We start from the raw sequence: 21,675 nt of genomic DNA on the forward strand, positions 1-21,675 counted from the left end.
TAGGTACAAGTGTGCAACAGCAGGGCTCACCATCCAGTTAAAATACTCCAGCACAGGAGTGCTCAGGCAGACAGCTGACCAATGGCATACGAGCATCGTTACAGGTGCAGGGGCCTACAGAGGGTCATCCTCAACCCAACCCATGCAGAGGAGCTGTGGCCCACTACCCCCCACAGCACCAGGAAGGTAGAGGAGCACCCTGGGAGCAGCTGCCCAACGGTCATGTTTATTGCCAAAGTTTCCTGAATCAGGAAAGGAAGGGGCTGGCCTCTTCCTGCTTCTCAGGAAGTCGGGGGTCTTGATGGTCTCCAACAATAACCTGAGTTTTGTGGGTGCTGCAGGGTGACTGGGGACAGCATGGTCCCTGCAAACTGAAGAAAGGGAGCCCTCACAGGACCCTAAACTTCGGGAAGGGCTCATTAGGTTCCTGGTACCCATCAGGGTGGGGGCCTTCCTGGAGCATTGCACCAGGCCAGAGCACCAACCTGATGGGAAAATGGGATGGGATGGTGCAGGTGAAGGGTAGCCAGTGGAGTCAAGGCTGAGAGTGTGGGGCCCTGGGTCCCCCTGGGGTGTGGCTGTGTGCAAGGAGGGCCTTCTAAGCCAGCTGAAGCCTAGGAGCACCAGCCCTGGTCTTGATATGGACTCCAGGGCTCAGGTAACAAACAGGGGCAAGAGGCCCCTTTGCTAGGTAGTTCCTCAAGCCCAGGTCTCAGTCTGGAAGCGCAGTGTCCGCTGGAGTCTGGCAAGGTAGGTGGCTGCGTTGGGGTGGGAGAGCCCACCCTCCTCCTGGAAGATGGACATCAGGGCTTCCATGACATCCGTTGGCATGTACTTAGCATTGCTGGAGGAGCAGGCCAGAGGATTCAGTATGGCTGGGAGCCCCAGAGGGCTGGGCCCATTCCACCACACCATGACCAGGGCTCACCCAGCCAGGTAGAAGTAGGCGCCACGGTGGTCCAGCAGCTCCCAAACCAGCGGTCCTAGCTCCCGGAGTCGGTGTTGCACGTATACTTTCTGCCCCTGCTGGTAGCAGGGGTAAGTCTAGACTCTCTTCTCTCCTGCCCTGCCCGGGCTCCTGAACACACCCACCTGCTCCCGGGAAAAGGCTGTGACAAGAGTCAGGCAGCCCCGCTTCTCCAGTTCCTGCCACTCATCTCCCCAGTAGAAGTCCTGGTCCCGCCAGCGGCAGCCAAAAAATAAGAAGTTTCCTGGGGAATACAGGGGGCCTCAAGACTGGACACAGGCCCTGGGGATTCAGTCAAGCCAGCCCATGGTGACCCTGCCCTGGAACCCTGCACTCACCAGTCTGGCCCTGGGCCACGCGTTCCTGAACAGCTGCTCGGAAGGGGGCCACACCAGTGCCAGGCCCCACCATGATCACAGGTGTGTCTGGGGTCTCTGGGAAAGCCAGGCCCCCAGGACGCACCCACAGGGGAACCTGGACAGGTCCTGCCATGAGAGAGGTGTCATAAAGGGTGCAAAGACGGACTGGGCAGCCTGCTAGGGATCTACCTAGCACCAACTGTTGCACAGGAAAGATGGGGGAACCGGGCTGCATTCCCTCTCCCACCTCCCGGGAGCAGGAGGCACCTTTCTTTGGGTCCAGAGATGCCAGCCAGGAGGAACAGAGGCCCCGGCGGGGCTCCTTGAGGCGTGTCCGGTACTGTACCACAGCCACAAGGATCTGGAGCCTCCTGGGATGAACCTGGGGAACAGAGGTGCCCTGCCCCACTAGGCCACTCCTGCCCACCACCCACTCCACCCAGTGGCAGTCCTGGGCAGGAAGACCATCTCCGGTCAAGAGTGTGGCCCCTGCCTGCACCCCCTGCCCGAGTCCGAGGACCAGTCCCCGCTTGGCCCGCCAGGCCTCACCAGCAGAGAAGAGGCGATGGAGAAGGCTCGAGGCCGGATCTGCGGGATGAGGTCCAACAGGTACTCTGGGGGGATGGCACCCGCGGTATGTGGGAAGTCACACAGTACCTGGACAGAGAGAGTCTCAGCACAGCCACAATGTGAACACAGCTCAGAGTTCTGTGGCCCCCAGCGGCCTGCCCACCTCCAGGATGGTCCTTCGAGGTCGGCTGCAGTACTCGCACAGATCCTCCTGGCCTTGGGCAGAACTGAGCTCCAGCAGCTTTTCCCGCTCCAGCTCATGTGGGGAGAGACAGGCCAGGAGTTCAAAGAAGGAGCGGCGAGGCACGCTGGCTATGTCCAGGTACTGGGATACGAGCTGCCACACAGAGCAGGGCTGGGGCAGTCCCGGTGGGCAGGGGACATCTGCAGTCGAAGCAGAAGACCTTGGTGTGCTGGGACCTCAGGTGGGGCCTTGGATGTGGGAGAGTGGAGTGAGCAGGCACCACTGAGGTCTGGCCTGGCTCCAACTCACCTGGCTCCCGGGGCTGCAGCACGAAGCACTGGCTGGGGTCCAGGCCCAGCACGTGGCAGAACTGCTGGATATGGGCTGCCGAGTTTGAGGGCTGGATCAGGACCACGTCTCCTGCAGCAAAGCTGTGTGGGAAAGCCACCAGGGCGTGGAGATGGGGCAGGAAGGGCAAGGGCAGGGATACATACTTTGGGGGAATATGTAGGGGCCCAGGAGACTGCAGAGGAAGGAGGCAAATGTCTACGGAGGGCTGGGGGTCTGTGGGTAGAGGCCTCCCTGCTGTCAAGCCTCCTCCCCAGCTTTGGCAGACTCTTCTGAAGCCCAGATCCACTGCCCACTGTTGCCCTGCCCATTTTGGCTTCTAGGATACCTAAGCACCTTGTCCCCGCTGCCTGCTTGAGGTCTCAGGCTTGCTCCGAACCCCTACCTGATGCCAGAGTCTGTGATGTCGAACTCAATCAGCCGAACATCCTGGAAGTGTGAGGGACCTGTGACCCTCTGGTTGGTGACCATGGGTGCCAGGAAGGGCTGGGACTCTGACGGGGGTCCCAGAGAGTCTGAGATGGCTAGGCATGACTCCTTGGAGCTTGGGTTGGGGGCCTCCGGAAGGAACTGGAGGGTGAACTTGGAGGGTAAGCTGTGGGGATGTCAGAGACATCAGATCATGGCCTTCCCTCCTGGGGGCAACATACCCACACCAGAGGGGACCAGGATGAGGTTCTCGGCCACACCCAGTCTGTGGCACCTCCAGTGCTGACCCAAGGCCCACACTCACGGGACTCCATGGGGGATCACAGGGAGGTCAATGGGCACCGGGTATAACTCCAGCACCTTTTCCCACAGGTCTCCCAACCAGGGGTCGATGGTGGCATCAGGCCTGAGAGAGCACAAGCGTCGTCAAGGGCACTGGCTGGCCTGTTGGCCAGAGCCCCCAGGGGCATCACCACCCATGCTTACCCCAGCTCATGCTGGTCATCCCCCAGGCATATGGGCAGGAGGGCACTGGCCCCAAGCTGTAGCAGCCTGCGGTGTAACTTTTTGGCCACAAAGTTGAACCTATGGAGACAGCGAGGCTCACCCATGCTTGGGGCAGAAGATCCTCCCTCAGGTGGAGGCGTCCCACACTGACTGCACCATCAGAGAGGGCAGGGCTGTGACATGCCAGGGGAAACAAGGGGACCAGGGCCCTACAGGTGCCATGAACAGCAGGGCCTTGCCATGCCAAGAGCCCATGTGGGGAGACACAGTCTGGTCCACCTATCATTTCATCCCCAAGTGGGGGCTGAAGACCACCATGGCCTCCAGGTTCTCTGGCTAGACACCCTGAATTGCAGGGAAAAGTCAGAGGTCCTCCTGGAGGCTGGTTTCATTTCTCTTTGGTTTACAAAGGCACAATTAGACCCTGCAGGCACCACACCACACCACAACCTCCAGGGACCACACTAGGGGTGAGCCCTGCAGCTGGGGCTCCCTTCCAGCTGCTCTGGTATGTGTGCACACCGCCAAGGAACAAGATCTTGCAGCAGAGTTGGTCACATGGCTGTGGAGTTCCCATTCTCTCCCCTTTGTCTAGTGACTAAGAACCCTACTGAGCACACAGCTTGTGGTATCAGAATGGCATGTGGCATTGGAAAGCCCTGGTTCCCTTCCACAGGAAGTTTTCAAAACTTTGGTGTCATAAAATGCCATCTGTACGCTTGAACACAAACCCCTCATCATCTCCTTAGGAAATGATGCAAAGTAACACCATTTTTTGCTTAGGGACAGTGGCTCTGTGTCACAAAAACACTGTAAGAGGAAAGCCGGGAGTCATGCCCTGCCAGGTAAGGCCCACAGAGTGGGCTGCCGTCTCAGAGCTCTTTCCAGATCCTGCAACCTCACAGTGTTTTCTACTTGGTTGTTGTTTTGTTTTGGTACTGGACATTGAACCCAAGGGTGCTTAGCCAGTAAGCCAGATCCCCAGCCCTTTTTGAGACAGAGCCTTGCTAAATTGCGTAGGGCCTTGCTCAGTTGCCGAGGCTGGCTTTGAACTTGCAATCCTCCTGTCTTAGCCTCCTGAGCCGCTGAGATTACAGGCCCAGCCTGTTCCCTACCTGGTAAGGAATAGGACCAGGCTGATCTCTGCTGGAGTTACCACAGGTTGGGATGTGATGCTCACTCGTCCGAGCCTTGGCCTGGATCCAAGGTAGTGCTGTGTTCCTCTGCCTGCTCCCTGTCTGTCCCTCCCCTACTGTGAGGCCCACATAGCCTGGAGGCCAGGTCACCTGTCACTCCACCAGGGCACCTCTCACTTGGCCTGGAGAACTGTCCCGGTCAGGCCAGAATGCTGGCCAGTGTGCCCATCGACCCCTACTCACTTGGCATAGGAGGAGTCCCCAAGGCCCAGGACGGCAAAGTCCATCTGACAGAGGGAAGTGGAAGGCAGGTTCTTCCGGAATATGAACCTCCAGAAGTTCTAGAGGCACAGGAAACCCACATTAGGGTCTCTACCTCTAGGCTGACCCTGTGGCGAGGAGGGATCAGGGAAGGGGAAGAGGACTGGATGGGGCAAAATGAGATAGGACATCTGACCACAGGGCAGGGCTGGGCTGACCCCCAGGATGCAGAAAGGCTGGCAGGAGCAGGGCTGCCTGCCAGTGGGAGGAAGGCTACACACTGTGAGCCTACCTTCCCAGGGCGTCCGTCTGCCTGCTGCTTAAGACTTTCCTTCTTAAAACTATTTTTATTCTATCAGGATGACAAGAAACTTCAGAAAATGTGCACAGTTATAAAGCTACCCCACCATCACCCAGAATCAGCATCACAAAGAGGTCAGGTGGCCATGGTTGCCCCCAGTCCCACTCCTCGGCCCTCTGCTCCCAGTTAGGCCCCCCAGGGCACTGACTTCTCCCAGTCACACCACAAGTCCTGAGCCAGTTCTCAGGCTAACGCTGGGCATGGGCCTGTTTGGTCACAGCAGTGGCTCTGGGCTGGACCCTCTGATGGGTTCTGAGCCACCCCTGGAATCCTCTGTTGGACCCCAACTCCCTCCTTGCTCTGTACTGGCTCCCCAAACTGTCCCCCTTCCCCATAGGGACCTTCACCTCCACGTCTGCCATTCCCAGCAGAAGTGTAAGCCTCTCCTCCCCTGGGGGCTATACCCAGACCTTGAGGTCTGAGGCTGAGCGCCTCTGGGTACTGTCCTTGTCCATCCCTGACTGGAGGATCAGGAGCTGGCTGCGCACAGGTCAAGAGTGACTCCCCTTCACACCTACCTTGCAGCCTTCCTGCTCCTCCATAGCACCAGAGGCCCTCTTGCCAGGAGCGTGCTGGTCACCTCCCTACTTTCAGCCCAGGGCAGCCTGTGTATGTAGGTACACTTCTGTCCTGCTGCCTGTCCCACATATGGCCAACAAAGGCTCTGCCTCCTGAGACCTGTTTCCTGAAGCCTCAGGGCTCATTCCTGCTCCAGCCTGTACCCTGGCCTATCTCAAAGTACCAGAATCCTCTACATACCCTCAGCAGCCTGGGGCTGCTGGGCTGGGGCCACTCCCTCAGGCCTGAGAAGCCAGAGCCACATGCCTGCTGTGCCTCTCTCCCTGTCAGCCACTGGAACATGCTTTGTCCCCAGCAGCAGAAACTACATGGAATGCCTTGTTGCCCCTTCCGCAGCTGGCATGGCCCTCTCCAGGTACACCGCTACTCTCAGGCTGGCAACTTGTCCTCCAGTCCAGGGACATTCTGCTACTTTCTGTGATCATCCCCCTGCTACCTTTCCTGGAGTAACTTTGAGTTCTGCCCTTTTCCTTCCACTTTTTTTGTTATGCTGCCTGGTGCGATTCTTGAGCTGCACCGCCCAGTCTTTAAAGGCCTCCCTCAGGGTCTTGGGCTCTGCTCCTGAGTTCCATTTGTCTCTCTAGGTCTCTACCTTTTACTGGGGTCTTTGCTTCACTGTACTGTGGTGTTTTGTGGTCTACCTGTACTTGAGACTGATGGGAGACCTTGGGGATACACTTGTAACACAATGGGTTTTGCCACCAGTGGATGAGCAGGGCTCTGGCTTCTTTACTGCAGCATTCCCCATGAGACCCAAGCAGAGGCCAGGGCCTTCCTGCCCAGCGGCCTCTCAGACAGCCCCAGTTCTTGCTGTGGTTGAGAAGGCAGCCAACACTGGCTCCCCGCTCTGGCTCTTTGCCATGGCATTCTTCTTCTCTCTGGCCATCTAAACTCTGGTATGACCCATCATCTCCCTGGTGCCATTGGCTGCCCTGACACCCAAGACCTGAGGAAGATTTCTTTTTCCTCTCACCTCCCAGACAGGCCCCTCCCACCACACACCTCCTGCCCGTTCCCCCAGCCCTCCTTTTCTGTTGTCCCTCTCAGTCTGTGGGGATCCCAGATGTGCTCAGGTCTTACCCCAGCCTCCCCACAGCATTTGCCTTCTTCCCGCTACCCTTTCCCATCAACATTTAGCATGCCAGTCTCTTCCATCTTATAAATGTCCTCTTTTGAACTCCTTAGTCCTTTCATAGCCAGAATGTGTTTTTAAATCAATGCCTAAATATTGTCAAATGATCCTCCCACCTGCTCACTCATTTTATTACGGGTCTTTTCTACCTGCAAGCCACTGAAACTGCTCTCCCTGATGACTACCAGCAATCCCAGGAACTCTCTCTCAGGCCTATTTCTGGACTTACGTGTGGCTTTAATGACTATAGTTCTACTTGAAGCACCCACTTGGGGAAGCTGTTCTTCATCTCCTCACTGCGTGGCTGCATCCCATTGCCCCATTTTATGCTTAGCTCAGGATGGCAGTCCTGGGGAAGGGAGGGGCTTCCTTTTCTCAGACATCTCTATTTTTTTTTGGTGGGGGAGTACTAGAGATAGAACTCAGTGGTATTCGACCACTGAGCCACACCTCAGCCCTATTTTGTACTTTATGTAGAGAGAATGTCTCACTGAGTTGCTTAGTGCCTCACTTTTGCTGAGGCTGGCTTTGAACTCACTATCCTCCTGCCTTAGTGTCCTGAGCTGCTGGGATTACAGGCATGTGCCACCACGCCAAGCACAAACCTCTATATTTTGATCCCACACTGGCTTCACCCCAGGACCCTCCTGGAGGTCCGACCTACTGTACTTCCCCAGATGTCTCTAGGCACTTGGCCCCACCATGTTCTCTTTCTGCAGGTGGAATTACCTAGTTCCCAAGCCCAAATCCCTGCTGCTAGTAAACTTTCTTCCTCATCTTCCAGTTCCCTTCCATTACCGGTCCTGTTGACTTTACCTTCTAAAATTCTCTGGAATGTGTCCACTTTGCTTTGCTTTCTACCACCACCTCACCTCAGACCACCAGCTTCTCTTGCCTGTGCTGTGATCTCCTATCATTATTCTTGGCCCCCTACAAACAGATGGTGTTCTTGGCAGAGTGTGAGTGTGACTGTGTCAGTCTCACAGTATCAGCCCATTCCGAGTCATCTCTAGTGCGGCCCACCTCTTGGAACCAGCCAGGCTTCCTGCTTTTCCTCCCCTGCTCTTTTCCCAGTGCTGTCCTGGCTAGGCCATGCTCAACTGTCTTCTGCTCTTCACATAGGCAATCTCATCCTTCTCCTCTGCACAGGCTGTTTCTTCTTCCCTATCCTGTTCCATTCATCCCAAAACTCAACCTATACTCCTTCCTTCCAGAGAGTTCTGCCTAAGGCTTTAGGCTCCCGTAGCAACTGACACTTTCCCCAGCAGCAGGCATTTCCAGGCATTGCAGTAGTCCATTAGACCTATTGTTTCTGCAAGTGTGAGGGTAGAAATGTGACTGCTGGGTTCACTGCTAGATTTCCAGCACATGTTGGTGCCAGGGGTATAATATGCACTCGGAGGTGATCAAACAATTAAATGTTCCCCGAATGCTGCACAGCCTTCAAAAGAACCCAGCCCAGGTTCCTATGTAGTTCTGAAAGCACACAAACAGGTAAAATGGAGAACAAGGTTATTTGGTGGCTGCGAAGAGTTCGATAAAGAGGACAAGCAGAGCCCCCATCAGCTCCACTCAAAGGCATTCTCTCCAGCCTGGCTCTAACGCGCGCCTGCTATCGAAGGGCAACTGCTCATTGTGCTACTTGGACTCTCCAGGTAACGAAGACGCGGCTGAGGGCGGAGGGAGCTACATCACGCCGGTCTTACCTTCATGTTGTCAGGAGGGTCTCCTTGCCCGGTAGTCGCACAAACAAACACCACCAGGGGCTCCCTGATCAGATTGGCCTCAACGAAAAGACACAGATGTAAGACCTCTGGCTGTCACCGTCAGGCACGCTCCCGACCTGCCCCCTCTCCTTCACTCCGGGCGGCAGGGGAGCGGGGCCGGCGGCCTCTCTCTCTCTCAGCCCCGGTGCCAAGCCCCCCTTCGCCCAAAACCGCAGGGGCAGGGCGGAGAGTGTCCGCCTCGGCCGCCGGTTCTCACCACGGCGTACGAGTCCAGCGCCTGCACGCGGCAGCCCAGCCGCCGGCGCCGCGCCTCGCGGCCCACCCTCTCCGCCACATCCTGGGCCGTGCCCGTCTGGCTGCCAAAGAGCACCAGGAGCTGCGGTGCCGGCATCGCACAGCGCCGAGAGCCCCGCGGCAGAACCGGCCCGGAAGTCGCAGGCCGACTTCCTGCTTCTGTGGTCGCCCGGAAGTGACGCCAACGGACCGTGCCGGCGGGGCATGGCGTCGGGGCGCAGCGGGTGTCCGCGGGCAACTAGTTCTGGGTCCCGGGCCGGGTCCGGGGGATCGGCGGCGCTCCGGGGCCGGGGGCCGGGGCGGGCGGGGCCGCTCGCTGCCTGTCGGTCGCAGCGGCGGCGGCGGGCGGCGGGCGGGCCCGCGGGCAGAGGGGGCGCGGCGCCGCGAGGGGCGCGGGCGGCCGGGCTCTGGCCCGCGCCCCGCCGGCGCGATGCTCTTCTCGCTGCGGGAGTTGGTTCAGTGGCTGGGCTTTGCCACCTTCGAAATCTTCGTGCACCTGCTGGCCCTGTTGGTGTTTTCCGTGCTTCTGGCACTGCGAGTGGATGGCCTCGCCCCGGGCCTCTCCTGGTGGAACGTGTTCGTGCCCTTCTTCGCTGCTGACGGCCTCAGCACCTACTTTACCACTATCGTGTCTGTGCGCCTCTTCCAAGACGGGGAGAAGCGGCTGGCAGTGCTGCGCCTCTTCTGGATTCTCACAGTCCTTAGCCTCAAGTTCGTCTTTGAGATGCTGCTGTGCCAGAAGCTGGTGGAGCAGACAAGAGAGCTCTGGTTCGGCCTGATCGCATCTCCAGTCTTCATTCTGCTGCAGCTGCTCATGATCCGCGCCTGTCGCGTCAACTAATCTCTCAGGGATTGGAGAAGGAGAGTTGCACAACTGAACTGCTTGACTCCTGCTGAGGCCCTAATTGCATCACGCTGGAGAAGAGACACTGGTTTGAAGGCAGCGTCCGCTTGTGCCCGGCTGAGTGTCCAGTTTTCTCTATGCCAGTCTAACATTGTTTCTTCAGCAGGATTAAAAAAGAGCAGCTTCCATCCTTGAAATGCATTTCCTGTTATTCATGCTTTGAGTAGCTAATCCTGAATTGTGATCCTAAGAAGGGACCCAGCCCAGCCGGTCCTGAACTACTCTAACAGTAGGAAACTGCACATAATTAAAATGTCCTGGTGGACTCTGAATACTCAGCATGGATCCTGGGGATGTACTTCTTTATGAAGGCGGCAAAACTGGATTAGGATTTTGTCCAGCCAGTAGCACTGAGGGAAGAGCTCAAAGCTCCGCCCCACCTCTCCCTGCATGATTATGACCCTATCTGTATATCTGCCACCTGAGAAAAGCACTCTACTAGCAAGTCATAGCTTGGCTTCCTGTTCCAGCAGATTGCAATTTCAGGACTTTCCCACCACCTTGTGGCCAGCACCATTAGTGCATCTGGGACAGATTTAGGCCTTTCTAAGGGACCAAAGACAGAAACAGGTGCTCTGATGCTCATGGCACAGAGACTTACTTATGGAACCTTGTGAGCAGCCCAGATTGTTGGCCTTGAGGTCTTTGGTTTGATGCCAGTTAGGTGCCAAATGAGAACATTTGCTGAGATGAAAATAAAATAAGAGAATGTTTTCCTGACATTTATATTGTCACCATACCTCTCTTGAATAAGACAAATGCTAAGATACTCTCTGCTATGTGGAGTGGTAACTCATTACAGAGTTGAGGTTGTAGGTAGACCAAAAAGTGTGGTGGTGGACTTCTGGGAGAATAGGAAGTTGTCAACTCTGCCCTGCAGGATAAAGACAATAGACCAGGACAGAGTCGACTTGCTAAATAGTTTGTGTGACACCAGAGCCCTGACTTCTTGCCAGTGCGTGGCTATTATTGGGGGGGATCTATAGAGCAGGATTGCACCCAGTGGCCTGAGGCTATTTTTTTGGTACTGATTGAACCTGGGGGCACTTAGCCATTGAGGTACATCCCCAGCCCTTTTAATCTTTTTTTTTTTTTTTTTTAATTTTGAAACAAGGTCTCCCTCAATCTCCAGTATCAAACAAACTCCAAAATAACAGCAAAGATGAATGTGTGCTGGGTGTGGGGAAGCACACATGTAATACCAGTAGTTGGGGAGGCTGAGACAGGAGGATCGTGAGTTCAAAGCCAGCCTCTGCAAACGTGAGACAGTAAGCAACTCAGTGAGACCCTGTCTCTAAACAAAATACAAAGTAGGGCTGGGGATGTGTCTCAGTGGTCAAGTGCCTCTGAGTTCAATCCCTGGTACCAAAAAAAAAAAAAAAAGTGTGACGGAGAACAAATATATGAGACCCTGGGTCTCAATCTCATCATTTAACCCTTTTGGGCCAGGTCATTTTTATTGAGGGTGTAGGAGGGACTGTCCTGAATGTGTAGGAGGTTTAGCATCATCCCTGGCCTCTGCTAAACTGGATGCCAGCAGCACCCTTTGCTTGTGACAATCAAAAGTTTAGCCTGATGTTTGCAAGTCCTCAACTGTCCCGTTGAGACCCACTGGGCTAAAACACCGTCTGGCCCATTAAGAACAAGCCTGCTGACTGTTGCACCAGTACAGTAGCTTGGACAACCTTAAGCTTCATTCCCCTTTGCCTGGTCATGTTAGCCTTTGGGATACCTGAGTTGGAGACATGTGTATAGTTTGTCTCACAGCTACAAAGATGTCTCCTACCAAGTTTGGCATAAATTTTGTTAAAGACATACAAGCTGAACATTGGGGTGGTTTTTCTTGTAGGTTATTTATTTATTTATTTTTTAATATTTTATTTTTTAGTTGTAGTTGGACACAATACCTTTATTTTTGTTATGTGGTACTGAGGATTGAACCCAGGGCCTCGCACGTGCTACGTGAGTGCTCTACCACTGAGCCACATCCCCAGCCCTTGTTTTTATATGTGTGTGTGTGTGTATATATTTAGTTGTAGATGGACACAATAACTTTATTTTATATGGTGTTGAGGATCTAACCCAGTGCCTCACGCACTTGCATTCTAGGCAGGTGCTCTACCACTGAGCCCCAGCCCCAGCCCATAGGTTATTTATTTTTAGAGTCACTGTTTTGTGTGCTCCTGTTTTATTTCAGTAATTTGGAATTGGCATTCTGCTGCTGCAGAAGTGAGAAGCATGAGGCTTTGTAAAGGTGGATTGAAAAGCTTCTGGAAGATTGAAATCCAGTTTTTCTCCAGCTTAATGGAGAAGTTGGGAGGGCAAGGCAGAGTTATGATGGTAGCAGGGGACCCTGAAGCTGAGAAGGGACACTTAGGCCAAAGCCTACTCCGTGTCTTTGCCGAGACCCAGGTGCTGCTGGGAAGAGTTCCTGAAAGGTAAGTGGAGTGGAAGACCGTGATGTCTGTACTGAGACCACTGCTAACTACAGGACAGGTGAAGGACAGACTGCCACTTCTCTGTGCTTTCCAATTTCCCCTTCTTCCTGTTGGCTCCAAGCAATCTCCCTACTGTCCCTGGGTTGGAAAGAATATAGTGAGCATTGTGCAGTCCTCCCCAGAGAAGAAAACTTTGTGTCACCAAGATACCAGCTCAAAGATGTGCCCTCAGCGTTAAAGGCACTTCCACCCAGCCCGGGGGGAGGGACCTTAAACAGATAAAAGGTGTGACAACGGGCTGCTCACGTGAAGCTTCTGGCTTTTGTGATTTTCTGCATCTGAGAGCTGTCCAAGTGTGCAGGGCCCTGCAGGACTACTTATGTATGAGAGCAAGTAGGCTTCCTTGGTGTGTCTCCTCGAAGATAGGTCCTACTGTGGTAGGTACTGGGAAGCACCACCTGTAACAAGAGATTCACACACTTTTCTGAGCAATGCAGTCTGAGAGGCTGCAAAACCTAGGGTTGCAGAGAAACCCATTCCTTAGGGCGGGGCGGGGCTCAGAAGTGGCACCTATGTCTCTCAGGGGCCCTCGCCTGAGAGTCCACTGTTGTTGGACCGCAGGTGGGAGGACCTAGACGTTGTGCACTCAATAGCACTCCCCACCTAGGTCATGAGGGCAGTGCAGCATGCACTTTGTCCGCCGTCGTGCTGACAGCTTCCTCGCTGTGCTCTCAGTGGATGGAACCTGCAGGCTGCTTGCTAGTGCAACGAGGAAGTCCAGGCTCAGCCAAGGTCATCCGCAGCGCGAGACTGGGGTCCGCCCGAGGGCGCTCCATGCCCCGGCCCTCTGGCCCGCCCAAGGCGCCTGGAGCCCCAGAGCGCAGAGGCGGAAGTGGGGGCCACTAGGATGAAGTTCCAGGACCGGGGGCGTGTCCGGGGCCCTTCCCCAACAGGGAATGGCCGGCGCCAGGCATAGTCCAATGAGGCCTCTGGAGGGCGTTCCAGGTGAGCGTCCTTCATTAGACAGCTGCTGGCCTCCTCCCCTACCATAGGTGGAGCGGCTGGGCGCGGGGCGGGTCCGAGTGCACTTGCCCAATGGGCAGCGGTCGGGCATGGGCGTGGCGTGGCGCGAAGGCCGGCGCGCCCCTGTGCCCGGCGCCTGTGGCTGGGGCCGTCCGCCCAGTGCCGTCGGCGGCCGCGTACCTAGCATGGCCGGCCTTGGGCGGCCGGGCCCAGGGCCGCGCGCAGCAATGCCCGCCTGGAAGCGGGAGATCCTGGAGCGAAAGCGGGCCAAATTGGCTGCCCTGGGCACGGGTCCGGGGCCCGGCGCTGCGCCCGCGGGGCCGGACGAGCACTTGGTGCTGGCGGAGAGCCTGGGCCCGCTGCGCGAGAACCCGTTCATGCGGCTCGAGTCTGAGCGGCGGCGTGGGGCGCGGCCGGCGCAGCAGTTGCTGGAGCTGTACCGCCGTGTGCCGGGAGTGCGCACAATCCGCGCCGACAACATCCTCATCATCGAGTCGGCGCCCGGCTTCCCGCCCGCCGCGCCGCCGTCCGCCGGCATCCGCGCCGCCGAGGTGCTGGTGTTCGAGGCGCCGCCGCCCGGCCGAGTCAGCCGCCTGCTCGAGAAGTTCGATCCACCCGCCGCGCCCCGCCGCCGCGGGAGCCCCGAGCGCGCCCGCCCCGCCCCGCCGCCACCACCGCACACCGGGGTGCCCGCGCCCCCTGCCCGCCCTGCGCCCCCTGTTCAGCCGGTGCCCGCCGCTCCGCTCGCGGGCCGGCGAACTGCCTGTGGCGAGCCGGGGCGCCTCGGTGGCGGGGCCGGACCCGTGACCCGGCGCAGCGACTTTCTGAAGAAGACCGGCAGCAACTCCTTCACCGTCCACCCTCGGGGCCTGGCCCGCGGCGTGGGCACTCGCTCACTCTCCAACGGGCCCGCCGACCCCGACCCCCTGGCCGGCCCTGCCAACGGGCTCGCGAGCTCCCCAACTGCGCCGGGCGAGTGGAAGCCAAAGGTGGAGTCGGGGGAGCCCTCCCTCCACCCGCCCCCTAGCCCTGGGACCCCGAGTGCCACTACAGCCGCGCCCCCAGCCTTCTGCGCGCCCAGCTCTGCCAGTGCCACTTCCACTCCCAGCCGCTGTCTGAGAGTCTCTGCTGCCGCCAGCGCCAACAGCTCCTTCGAGATAAGGCCAGCTCCCAAGCCAGACATGGAGACCATCCCTTTGGGGGACCTCCAGGCACGGGCCCTGGCTAGCCTCCGTGTGAACTCCCGCAACTCCTTCGTTTTCATCCCCAAGCGCAACGCCTCCAGGGCCCCTCTTCCCCAGGGGAAGCAGTTGGTGGAGCTGCCAAAGCCAGAGATGGGCTGGGCTTCTCAGAGTGAGGAGCTCAGGGCCCAGCTGGTGTCTGGAGGGGATGATGTGCCTGCCCTCCCAAGGAGCCCCTCTAGGATTGAGGTGCAGTGGGCAGCCAAGGAGGGGGGCTGTCCCAGGCCAGCCATCACCCTCACAGACCGGTCCATTAGGTGGCAGAGGCCATCCTCACCGCCCCCATGCCTACCAGTTACTGCTGAGGCAGAGCCTGCTGAGAGTTTGGGGATTCCCAGCTGCGCCAAGGATGATGGGGAGCATTCAAGGCCAGGACTGCCCATCACCTTCATTGATGAGGTGGACTCAGAGGAGGAAGCTCCCCAAGAAGCCAAACTACCCTGCTCAGGGGCTGAGGTGCCTCTCCAGTACCACCTGCACCGTGCCAGGCCTGAGTACTCCTCAGAGCTCCAGCAGCGAGGCAGCAACACGTTCACAGTGGTGCCCAAGAGAAAGACAGGGGCCCTGCAGATGCCACAGTCGGATCAAGCCAATGGGGAGCCCCCGCCACGGAAGCCTGAGGAAGAGGAGGCTGGTAGTCTCTCAGGATCTTTTGCTGCCCTGGGTACCACACTGAAGAAGCGCTACCCTACTGTGCATGAGATTGAGGTGATTGGTGGCTACCTGGCCCTGCAGAAGTCCTGCCTCACCAAGGCTGGTTCCTCAAGAAAGAAGGTCAGTGGTCGGGGCAGGGCTACCTTCTAGGAGAAGAGAATGGAGGACAGGGAGCTGTGGGTAGAGTGTGAGCCCAGTTCCCAGGATACCTGACCTGGTGGGGGAAGGCTTCTATCTGGACTAGAGGAGAACTGGAGCTGTGACTAGGCCCAGGGCCCTTGTGGAGTTCTAAGGCCCAACTGACCTGCTATATACTTTGCAGAGTTGAATGGGTGGGCAGCCAGCTAGTGCAGAGCCTCCTGACAGTTCTTATGGCTCCATCTGGAATTGGCTGGATAGGCCTGTGTCATTGTGGGTCTGGCTGAGCCTTGTTGGCTCTGCCCTGGCCTTAGCTTGGAAGAGTAGCCTGCTATGGTCCTATGGATCTCATCGTGCACAGTTTGTCAGGACCAGGAAGTAAGGGGGACAGAACAGAAGGCAATGATGTCGGTGCAGTCAGATCCCTACCTTGAGATCAGCATGGGGCAGAACTCATGAGCTAGTTGAAGGGGCTCTCAGTTGCCCAAAGGTCCATGGCCCAAAGCTTGGCAGGCCCTGGCCTTGCGCATGAGTGTATTGAACACTGACGATGTGTGCCAGACCTGGTCAGGAGACCCAAGAGCAGCCCTGCTGGAGGCGCACAGCAGGCTAGCCAGGTGAGCCTCACTCCTGGCCATCTCTAGCCAGTGGCCTGGAACCCTCAGGGCACAAGGAAAGCATTCCTCAGATTCTTCCTGGTCATTCTCGGGCCAGTGTTTGTCCCCTAGGGCAAATTCCAAGTCCCGTTGCCTGAGTCTGTCAGCTGTAGGAGTCCAGTGTGTTCTGCTGTCGCTGGGACCAGCCTGGGTGTGCCTTCCCCTGTTGCTGGGATAACCAGAGTCCCCTGGTGTCGGCCCAGCCCACCTTTCCCCACCTGCTTCCTTGGGACGGTGGGTTATTTCCCATCTTTGACTTCCTGCCCCGGGAATTGGCCTTAACGTTATCCCTCCTGCAGACTCCCATCTGCTGGGTCAGAAACCCATAATGATCTCCCTGAGGGTTCCAGGCTGGGGGGTCAGGGCTGTGACCTGGGGTGCCCTGTGGGGCTCTCTCCCACTCTTGGCCTTGCTCACTCTGAGCCCTTGAGGGAAGGCTGGGCTGTACCTGAGCAGTCACTGCTCCAGCCTCTGTCCGTATCCAGCCTCTGTTCCTCCCTCCCTGCTTCCTGACTGGACCTTGCCCTTCTGTCAGGTAGTCCCTCCCCATGTTTGCCCCAGAAGTAGAGGGGATGACAGTGTGCTCATGTAGATGAAGAGGTAGGCTCAGGAGGTTTATGGGGCCATGGAGCTCTGGGGGCAGGAGCTGAGTCCAGGTTCCTGTTTCCAGAGCCTTACCCCTAACTAGTGTTACCTGTCCACCATGAGCCTGGCCTCTTCCTGGGTCTTGGGGGGAGCTGCCAGAGCATGGCCATCTGCCTTCAGCCAGCAACAGAACCATGGTCCACTTGCAGCTGAGCTGGAGTGAGAGGGGTAGGGCAGAAGGAACTGTGGGAGGCAGGGCTGAGACTGAGAAGCAGTCTCCATGTCAGCCCGAAGCGCTGAGGGTCCAGATGGATGGCACCAGGCATGGTTAAGCAGGCTGGCCAGGGCCCTGCCTGAGCTGTACCACCTGCTGGTGGACATCCTGCCTGTGCCCACACCAGCTGCCCTACCCAGCAAGAGCCGGGAGGCCTGTTGGGAAAGGACAGGGCATGCCCAGCCTTTCAGAACACTCTGCCTTTTCCTGGGCATCCCTCCTGCCTGTAGTCCCTGGGCCACGAGCACCCCATGGGGTACTTCGGCAGGCCCCCAGCTGCTGAGCCAGCCTTTGGTCAAGCATTTTCCTGCTCTCCCTTGGGGAAGTGGGTGGGCTGGGGGCACAGCCTGGAGGACCTGGGGCAGACTGTTCACTTGGTGGCTCCTAGGCGATGCTGGGAAGTGCTAATGACTTTCCCAGGGTGTAGGTGAGGGGCAGCTCTTCAGGAACTGTCTGGCAGCAAGGTGAGCGGGAGAGCCTGGCCCTGGCCTGACAGCCCTCACTTAACTTCAGAGGCCCAGACCTGCTCTGAGTGGTGGGGCACCTCCTCGCTGGCCTGTGCCCCACAGAGCCTGCCTGGCAGGGGCACGTTTCCACTTAGGTTGTTTGTTTGCCTTCTTCTTCCCTCCCTCTGTGAGCTGGAGAGCATACTTCCACTATCGTGGCCCAAAGCAGTTGCAGCCACTCTGCCCACTCGGCAGTCCTCCTAGAGGTTGGGAATGTCTTTTCACCCCTCCTCATGCTGCCTCCCAAAGGGATGGACACTGTGGAGTGCCACCTGTCCTGATTCCTGTCTGGCTGTGGCTTCCCCTCCCCATCTCCTGGTCCTCTGTCCAACCCAAGCATGTCAGTGTCCCCAGAACTCAGTCATTGATACCTAGGCCTCCCACCTCACCTTCAGTTAACTTTTTTCACCCCAAATTCCAGGGTTCAGCTGAGGCTCTCAGCTTCATTCCCATCTGTAGACACCAGGGTATGGCCCTCATGAACCGTCCCTGAGTCACCCCTCCCTGCTAGCTTGGAACCCTCCCCCACAGGACACAGACCTAGTCTCCTCTCACCTACTGTCCTTTTCTTCCAGCTCCCTCCTCCCACTTCCCATGAGCACCCCGGAGGTGGTCTTTCTGGGGCCAGGAACCCCAGGACCTACTCCAGATGGCTTCCTCACTTGTAGAGGATCTGCCCAGTGCTGGAGGCCAAGTGTGCCTCTGGGAACAAGCAGCTGTGTACATCCCAGCCGGGTTTTCCTGGTCCTGTGTCCTGTCACCCATGGGGACTTTGACTGGAGGCTGTGGCAGGAGGGCAGGGCCAACCTCAGTGCACACTTCCAGGCAGATTAAGCCCAGCTCGCTGGCCCTCAGTCCATTGTGGACACCCTTCAGTAATCCAAGCTGGGTGTGCATCGGCAGGGTGGGTGGAGGGAGAACAAAAGGGCCCTGTGAACGCCCAGAGGCTCCTCTACCACCTGCCTGCCGAGTTGGGTGTGATGGGCAAAGTCCCTTAGAGGCCAGTGACCAGGTGTATGCAGTACCAGCCCTGGCCACACCCTCCACCCATCCTGGCAGCCCAGGGTCTGGAGGGTGCCCCACTCCACAGCAGTATGAGTCATGGGATGTCCTGTGACCCACTAACCTGTGTTCTAAGGGGAAGGGAGGGCTGTGAGGCCCACACAGCACTGGCCCAGTAGAGAAGACAAGGGAGGCAAGACGTGATGGGGACCCTGGGTCCCAGCTGGGACTGATGGGCCTGTGAGCACCTCCCGCTCAGCCCAGCCAGGCAGTGCCAGGCTCAGTGCATCCAACCCCCAGGCCTCTCTGGTAGGAGCCAGTCATGCGGACTAACGAGGGCTTACTAATCCCGCCAGGCCCTGGCAGCTGGTCCTTCCTGTGTTGGGGGATGGGTCAGGGTCAGCAGAGAAAGCTCCATGTATCCATGGGCCACTGGGAGCCCAGTTCACCATGGGACTTGGGGCAGGAGGAGCCCAGTTTCATCCTACCTTGGGCCCCTCCTGGAGTATCTGTCCTCAAGGGCTGTTTATGAGGGCCAGGTGACACTGTCCTCAAGCTGACTGGCAGCAGGTAGATGTCTGTGGGGTCCAGTGGCTACCCCACTGTCATGGCCTTGTCTCTGTCCCATCTCCCATGGGACCACAGCTGGAGGAATGGGTGGGCCTACTAGAGGGCAGGGTCAGGTGAGGGACAGCTTGCCTTCACCTGACAGCAGACATCTTCCTTCTATTCTGCCTGACCCAGGTGGTCTTCCCATCTGCTCATCTCCCTGACCACATGTCTGTGCGGACAGCTACGCTGGGGGGCTGGGTGGGAGTTGGACTTGGTGATGCATTGCTTTGCAAGGCTCTGTGTGAGCAGGTAGAGATAGGGGCACTGGGAGCTTAGGCAGTCACCCCTCATCCCTGAAGGGCCAGGCTAACCATAGCTGTGAGTGCAGCTGTCAGGGCTGAGAAGCAGGAGGCAGAAGTGTGTGCCTTCATCTCTGGAGACCTCCTCACAGGAAGTGCCTCTTACCCCTGGTGGGCCCTGTGTGCATGCCTTGTGGCCTGTACCTGGTCCCTCTGCCATCCTGTACCTCGGCTGCTTTGGAGCAAGCCCTCCTGCCAGGCCACTCTCCCATTCTGCTGTGCCTGGGCTGCTCTGGTTCTCTGCCTGGGGCTGTTCCTGCCTCCAGCTCCTTCCAGGGGAGGTGGGGGAACTTGAGCTGGCTGCTGGTGTCTTGTGCCCAGGAGTTTAATATTTCGAGCCCCAGCAGGGCTGTTCCCATCTGCTCAGGCTGGTAGCTGCTCATATTCATTACGGTCCAGTCGGGCTCAGGCCAAGCTCAGCTGAGCAGGTCTGGGGAGACTGAGTTGCCCCCAGCAGAGCCTGACCTGGTTGAACAAGGGGAGGATCCTAACCAAGAGTGCCCATGGCCCTCTGCCCCCCTGCCCAGAAGCCCACTTTGGGCCCTGAGACTACCAGAAGTGGGAAGAATTTGCTCAGGTGTGAAATTCCGGAGCCTGTGGCGTGGGCAGTAGGGTGGGAGTTGGAGGTCACTGGCACCCCAGGTTTACAGAAGCAGACCCACCACTTGGCCTGTAAAATGGGTGAGGGAGGGCTGTGAGGCCCTTACAGGTGCTGGCCTTTCATGCAGGCCCTTGGTAGTGTGGTGGTCAGTGCTATCCAGGATTGTCCAGGTGCCCAGATGGCCAGGATATAAACTTGGTTTTAGGAGCTGCTGGAGGACAAGGGTTGAGGTGCTGCGTGAGGCCTTCAGCTCCAGGTAAAGGGTGCTTTCCACCTGCTTAAAGCCTCCAAAGGGCTGATGGGCCCTTACTAGACATGTTCCTCACTCCCAGATGAAGATTTCCTTTAATGACAAGAGTCTACAGACCACATTCGAGTACCCCTCCGAGAGCTCCCTAGTGCAGGAGGAAGAGGTGGAGGCTGAAGAGGAGGAGGAGGAAGAAGGAGAGGAGGGGGAAGAGGAAGATGAGAGACTTGGTTCAGAGGAGAAACCCTTTACCCTCTTCCTGCCCCGTGCCACGTTTGTGAGCGGCGTGGGGCCCGAGAGCCCCTGGCTGCCAGAGGGCAGCTCAGGTGAGTGTCCTATGATGGGCAGCTGGGAGGGGGTGGCGCCTGGGCCACACGTTCACGTATCTGTGTCCATGCATGTGCTCCTTGGCCCACAGGCCTGTCCAGCTATACTCCAAAGCACTCCATGGTCTTCAGCAAGTGGCAGGAGCAGACAGTGGTGCAGGCTCCAAGGGAGGCAGAGCCCCCACCCAGGGAGGTCATGGTGAGTTAGCACAACAGGAGTACATACCCACAGTACCAAGGGCTATCTGGCGGGGGACAGGGGGCAGGTTGGTGCCTAGACAAATCCCAGTGGCTTCGTTTTGTCCTTCCTCTTCAGCTCACACCTGCCAGTCAGAACGACCTCTCCGACTTCCGCAGTGAGCCTGCCCTCTACTTCTGACCCCTGTGCTGCCAGGATGGCCAAGGCTGAGCCCCAGATGTGGTGACCCTGGGAGCCAGACAGTGCCCAAGAGCCCTACCCTTACTTTGCACCTGTGCCTCTTGGCCCTGCTCACCAGCCCTTCCTTCCTATGGCCTCATACCCACGCTGGCCCCAGAAGCAACTGGGTTCCTCCCACTGTCAGGTCAAGTCTTTCTGGGTTTCATCCTGGATTTGGGGACTCCAAGGAAGAGCACAAGTGGGGGACTTCTTGTGAGGAGGGCTGGGGTACTGCTGGACAGTGTCTGTCTATGATCAGGTAGGGACCTGGGCAGATTCCAATCCAGGCTGCCCTCTGTCCTGCCTCCAAGGCTACCTCCCAGCCCTGCTGCTGTGCCTGGCAACTAACGGGCATGTGGAGGTCAGAGGCTGTCCCAGCTGCTGTCCTTTGCAGGATTCCTAGCCCCCTGTCCTCAGCTCACATTCCTACCACGGTGGAGCTCAGCCTACCCTCTGACAGATGGCAAGTGTTTTCTTGCTTCTGATGTTGGACTCAATAAACAACACTGGACAAGGCGGCCTCTGCTTCCCTGCTTGTTCCCCAGCCTGAGAACAGGGTGAAGGGCCAGCCTGGGTCAAGGAGGGTGGGAGGTAGTTCCAGTGGTTCTCATCTGAGGTCCTACTAGTCCCAGCTCTTATCCACCACAACCCATTATCCTGCTTCCCACTCTCCCAGCCTTCCAGAGCCCACAGTGGGAAGCAGCAGTCAGGTCTGGAACTCATCCTGGATTTCATCCTAGGATGAAATCTAGAACCAGGGGCCTAAACTCCAAGTGGGAAGGTGAGTGTATTTCAGCTATCAGGTCCAAAGTGGCTTTGTCAGGGGCCAGGAGCCTGGAAGGGTGCCAAGGCAGGACAGAGTGGGAGGTGCAAGAGTACTAGGTGGGAGAAGCCTTG

The 21,675-nt window shown here is 57.7% G+C and overlaps 3 protein-coding genes across 13 annotated transcripts; 2 read left to right on the forward strand and 1 right to left on the reverse strand.

The window, feature by feature from the left end:
• Positions 1–205: 205 nt before the first annotated feature.
• On the reverse strand, positions 206–15,799 carry Ndor1 (NADPH dependent diflavin oxidoreductase 1). Of its 11 annotated transcripts, none has more exons than XM_046465536.2 (14): positions 8,817–9,009; positions 8,540–8,617; positions 4,744–4,841; positions 3,344–3,514; positions 3,162–3,263; positions 2,814–3,023; positions 2,390–2,511; positions 2,060–2,280; positions 1,876–1,983; positions 1,594–1,708; positions 1,306–1,452; positions 1,093–1,211; positions 929–1,026; positions 206–844 (listed from the first exon to the last, which is right to left on the reverse strand). In XM_046465536.2, the coding sequence occupies exons 1-14, from the start codon at positions 8,949–8,951 to the stop codon at positions 700–702; spliced, it is 1,869 nt and encodes a 622-aa protein (XP_046321492.1). In that variant the 5' UTR covers positions 8,952–9,009; the 3' UTR covers positions 206–699. The 11 variants fall into 11 exon arrangements, 9 of the variants coding, with proteins under 9 accessions (XP_046321492.1, XP_046321493.1, XP_046321495.1 ...); XM_046465537.2 differs by having other exon boundaries at positions 929–1,023; positions 8,817–9,008; XM_046465539.2 differs by having other exon boundaries at positions 929–1,023; positions 3,344–3,442; positions 8,817–9,007.
• Tmem203 (transmembrane protein 203) lies at positions 9,230–10,480 on the forward strand. Its single transcript, XM_046465544.2, has one exon. The coding sequence runs from the start codon at positions 9,285–9,287 to the stop codon at positions 9,693–9,695; it is 411 nt and encodes a 136-aa protein (XP_046321500.1). The 5' UTR covers positions 9,230–9,284; the 3' UTR covers positions 9,696–10,480.
• Tprn (taperin) lies at positions 13,294–21,296 on the forward strand. Its single transcript, XM_046465535.1, has 4 exons — positions 13,294–15,234; positions 20,120–20,360; positions 20,453–20,559; positions 20,677–21,296. Exons 1-4 carry the CDS (start codon positions 13,309–13,311, stop codon positions 20,737–20,739), a joined length of 2,337 nt encoding a protein of 778 aa, XP_046321491.1. The 5' UTR covers positions 13,294–13,308; the 3' UTR covers positions 20,740–21,296.
• The last annotated feature ends 379 nt before the right edge of the window (positions 21,297–21,675 follow it).

This window comes from Marmota monax, unplaced genomic scaffold, assembly GCF_021218885.2.
Source record: "Marmota monax isolate L192 unplaced genomic scaffold, Marmota_monax_Labrador192_F-V1.1 WCK01_AAM20220418_F8-fsc00167, whole genome shotgun sequence".
NCBI lineage: Eukaryota > Metazoa > Chordata > Mammalia > Rodentia > Sciuridae > Marmota > Marmota monax.

Bases quoted from the DNA above. Each gene is read 5' to 3' on its own strand.
- Ndor1 (XM_058585884.1), bottom strand. From the start codon at position 8,951: ATGCCGGCACCGCAGCTCCTGGTGCTCTTTGGCAGCCAGACGGGCACG. The intron at 8,618-8,816 runs GTGAGAACCGGC...CTTTTCGTTGAG, and splicing joins CGCTGGACTCGTACGCCGTG to GCCAATCTGATCAGGGAGCC. The intron at 3,024-3,161 runs GTGAGTGTGGGC...ACATCCCCACAG, and splicing joins GTGATCCCCCATGGAGTCCC to CTTACCCTCCAAGTTCACCC.
- Tprn (XM_046465535.1), top strand. From the start codon at position 13,309: ATGGGCGTGGCGTGGCGCGAAGGCCGGCGCGCCCCTGTGCCCGGCGCC. The intron at 20,361-20,452 runs GTGAGTGTCCTA...CTTGGCCCACAG, and splicing joins GCTGCCAGAGGGCAGCTCAG to GCCTGTCCAGCTATACTCCA. The intron at 20,560-20,676 runs GTGAGTTAGCAC...CTTCCTCTTCAG, and splicing joins CCCCACCCAGGGAGGTCATG to CTCACACCTGCCAGTCAGAA.
- Tmem203 (XM_046465544.2), top strand. From the start codon at position 9,285: ATGCTCTTCTCGCTGCGGGAGTTGGTTCAGTGGCTGGGCTTTGCCACC.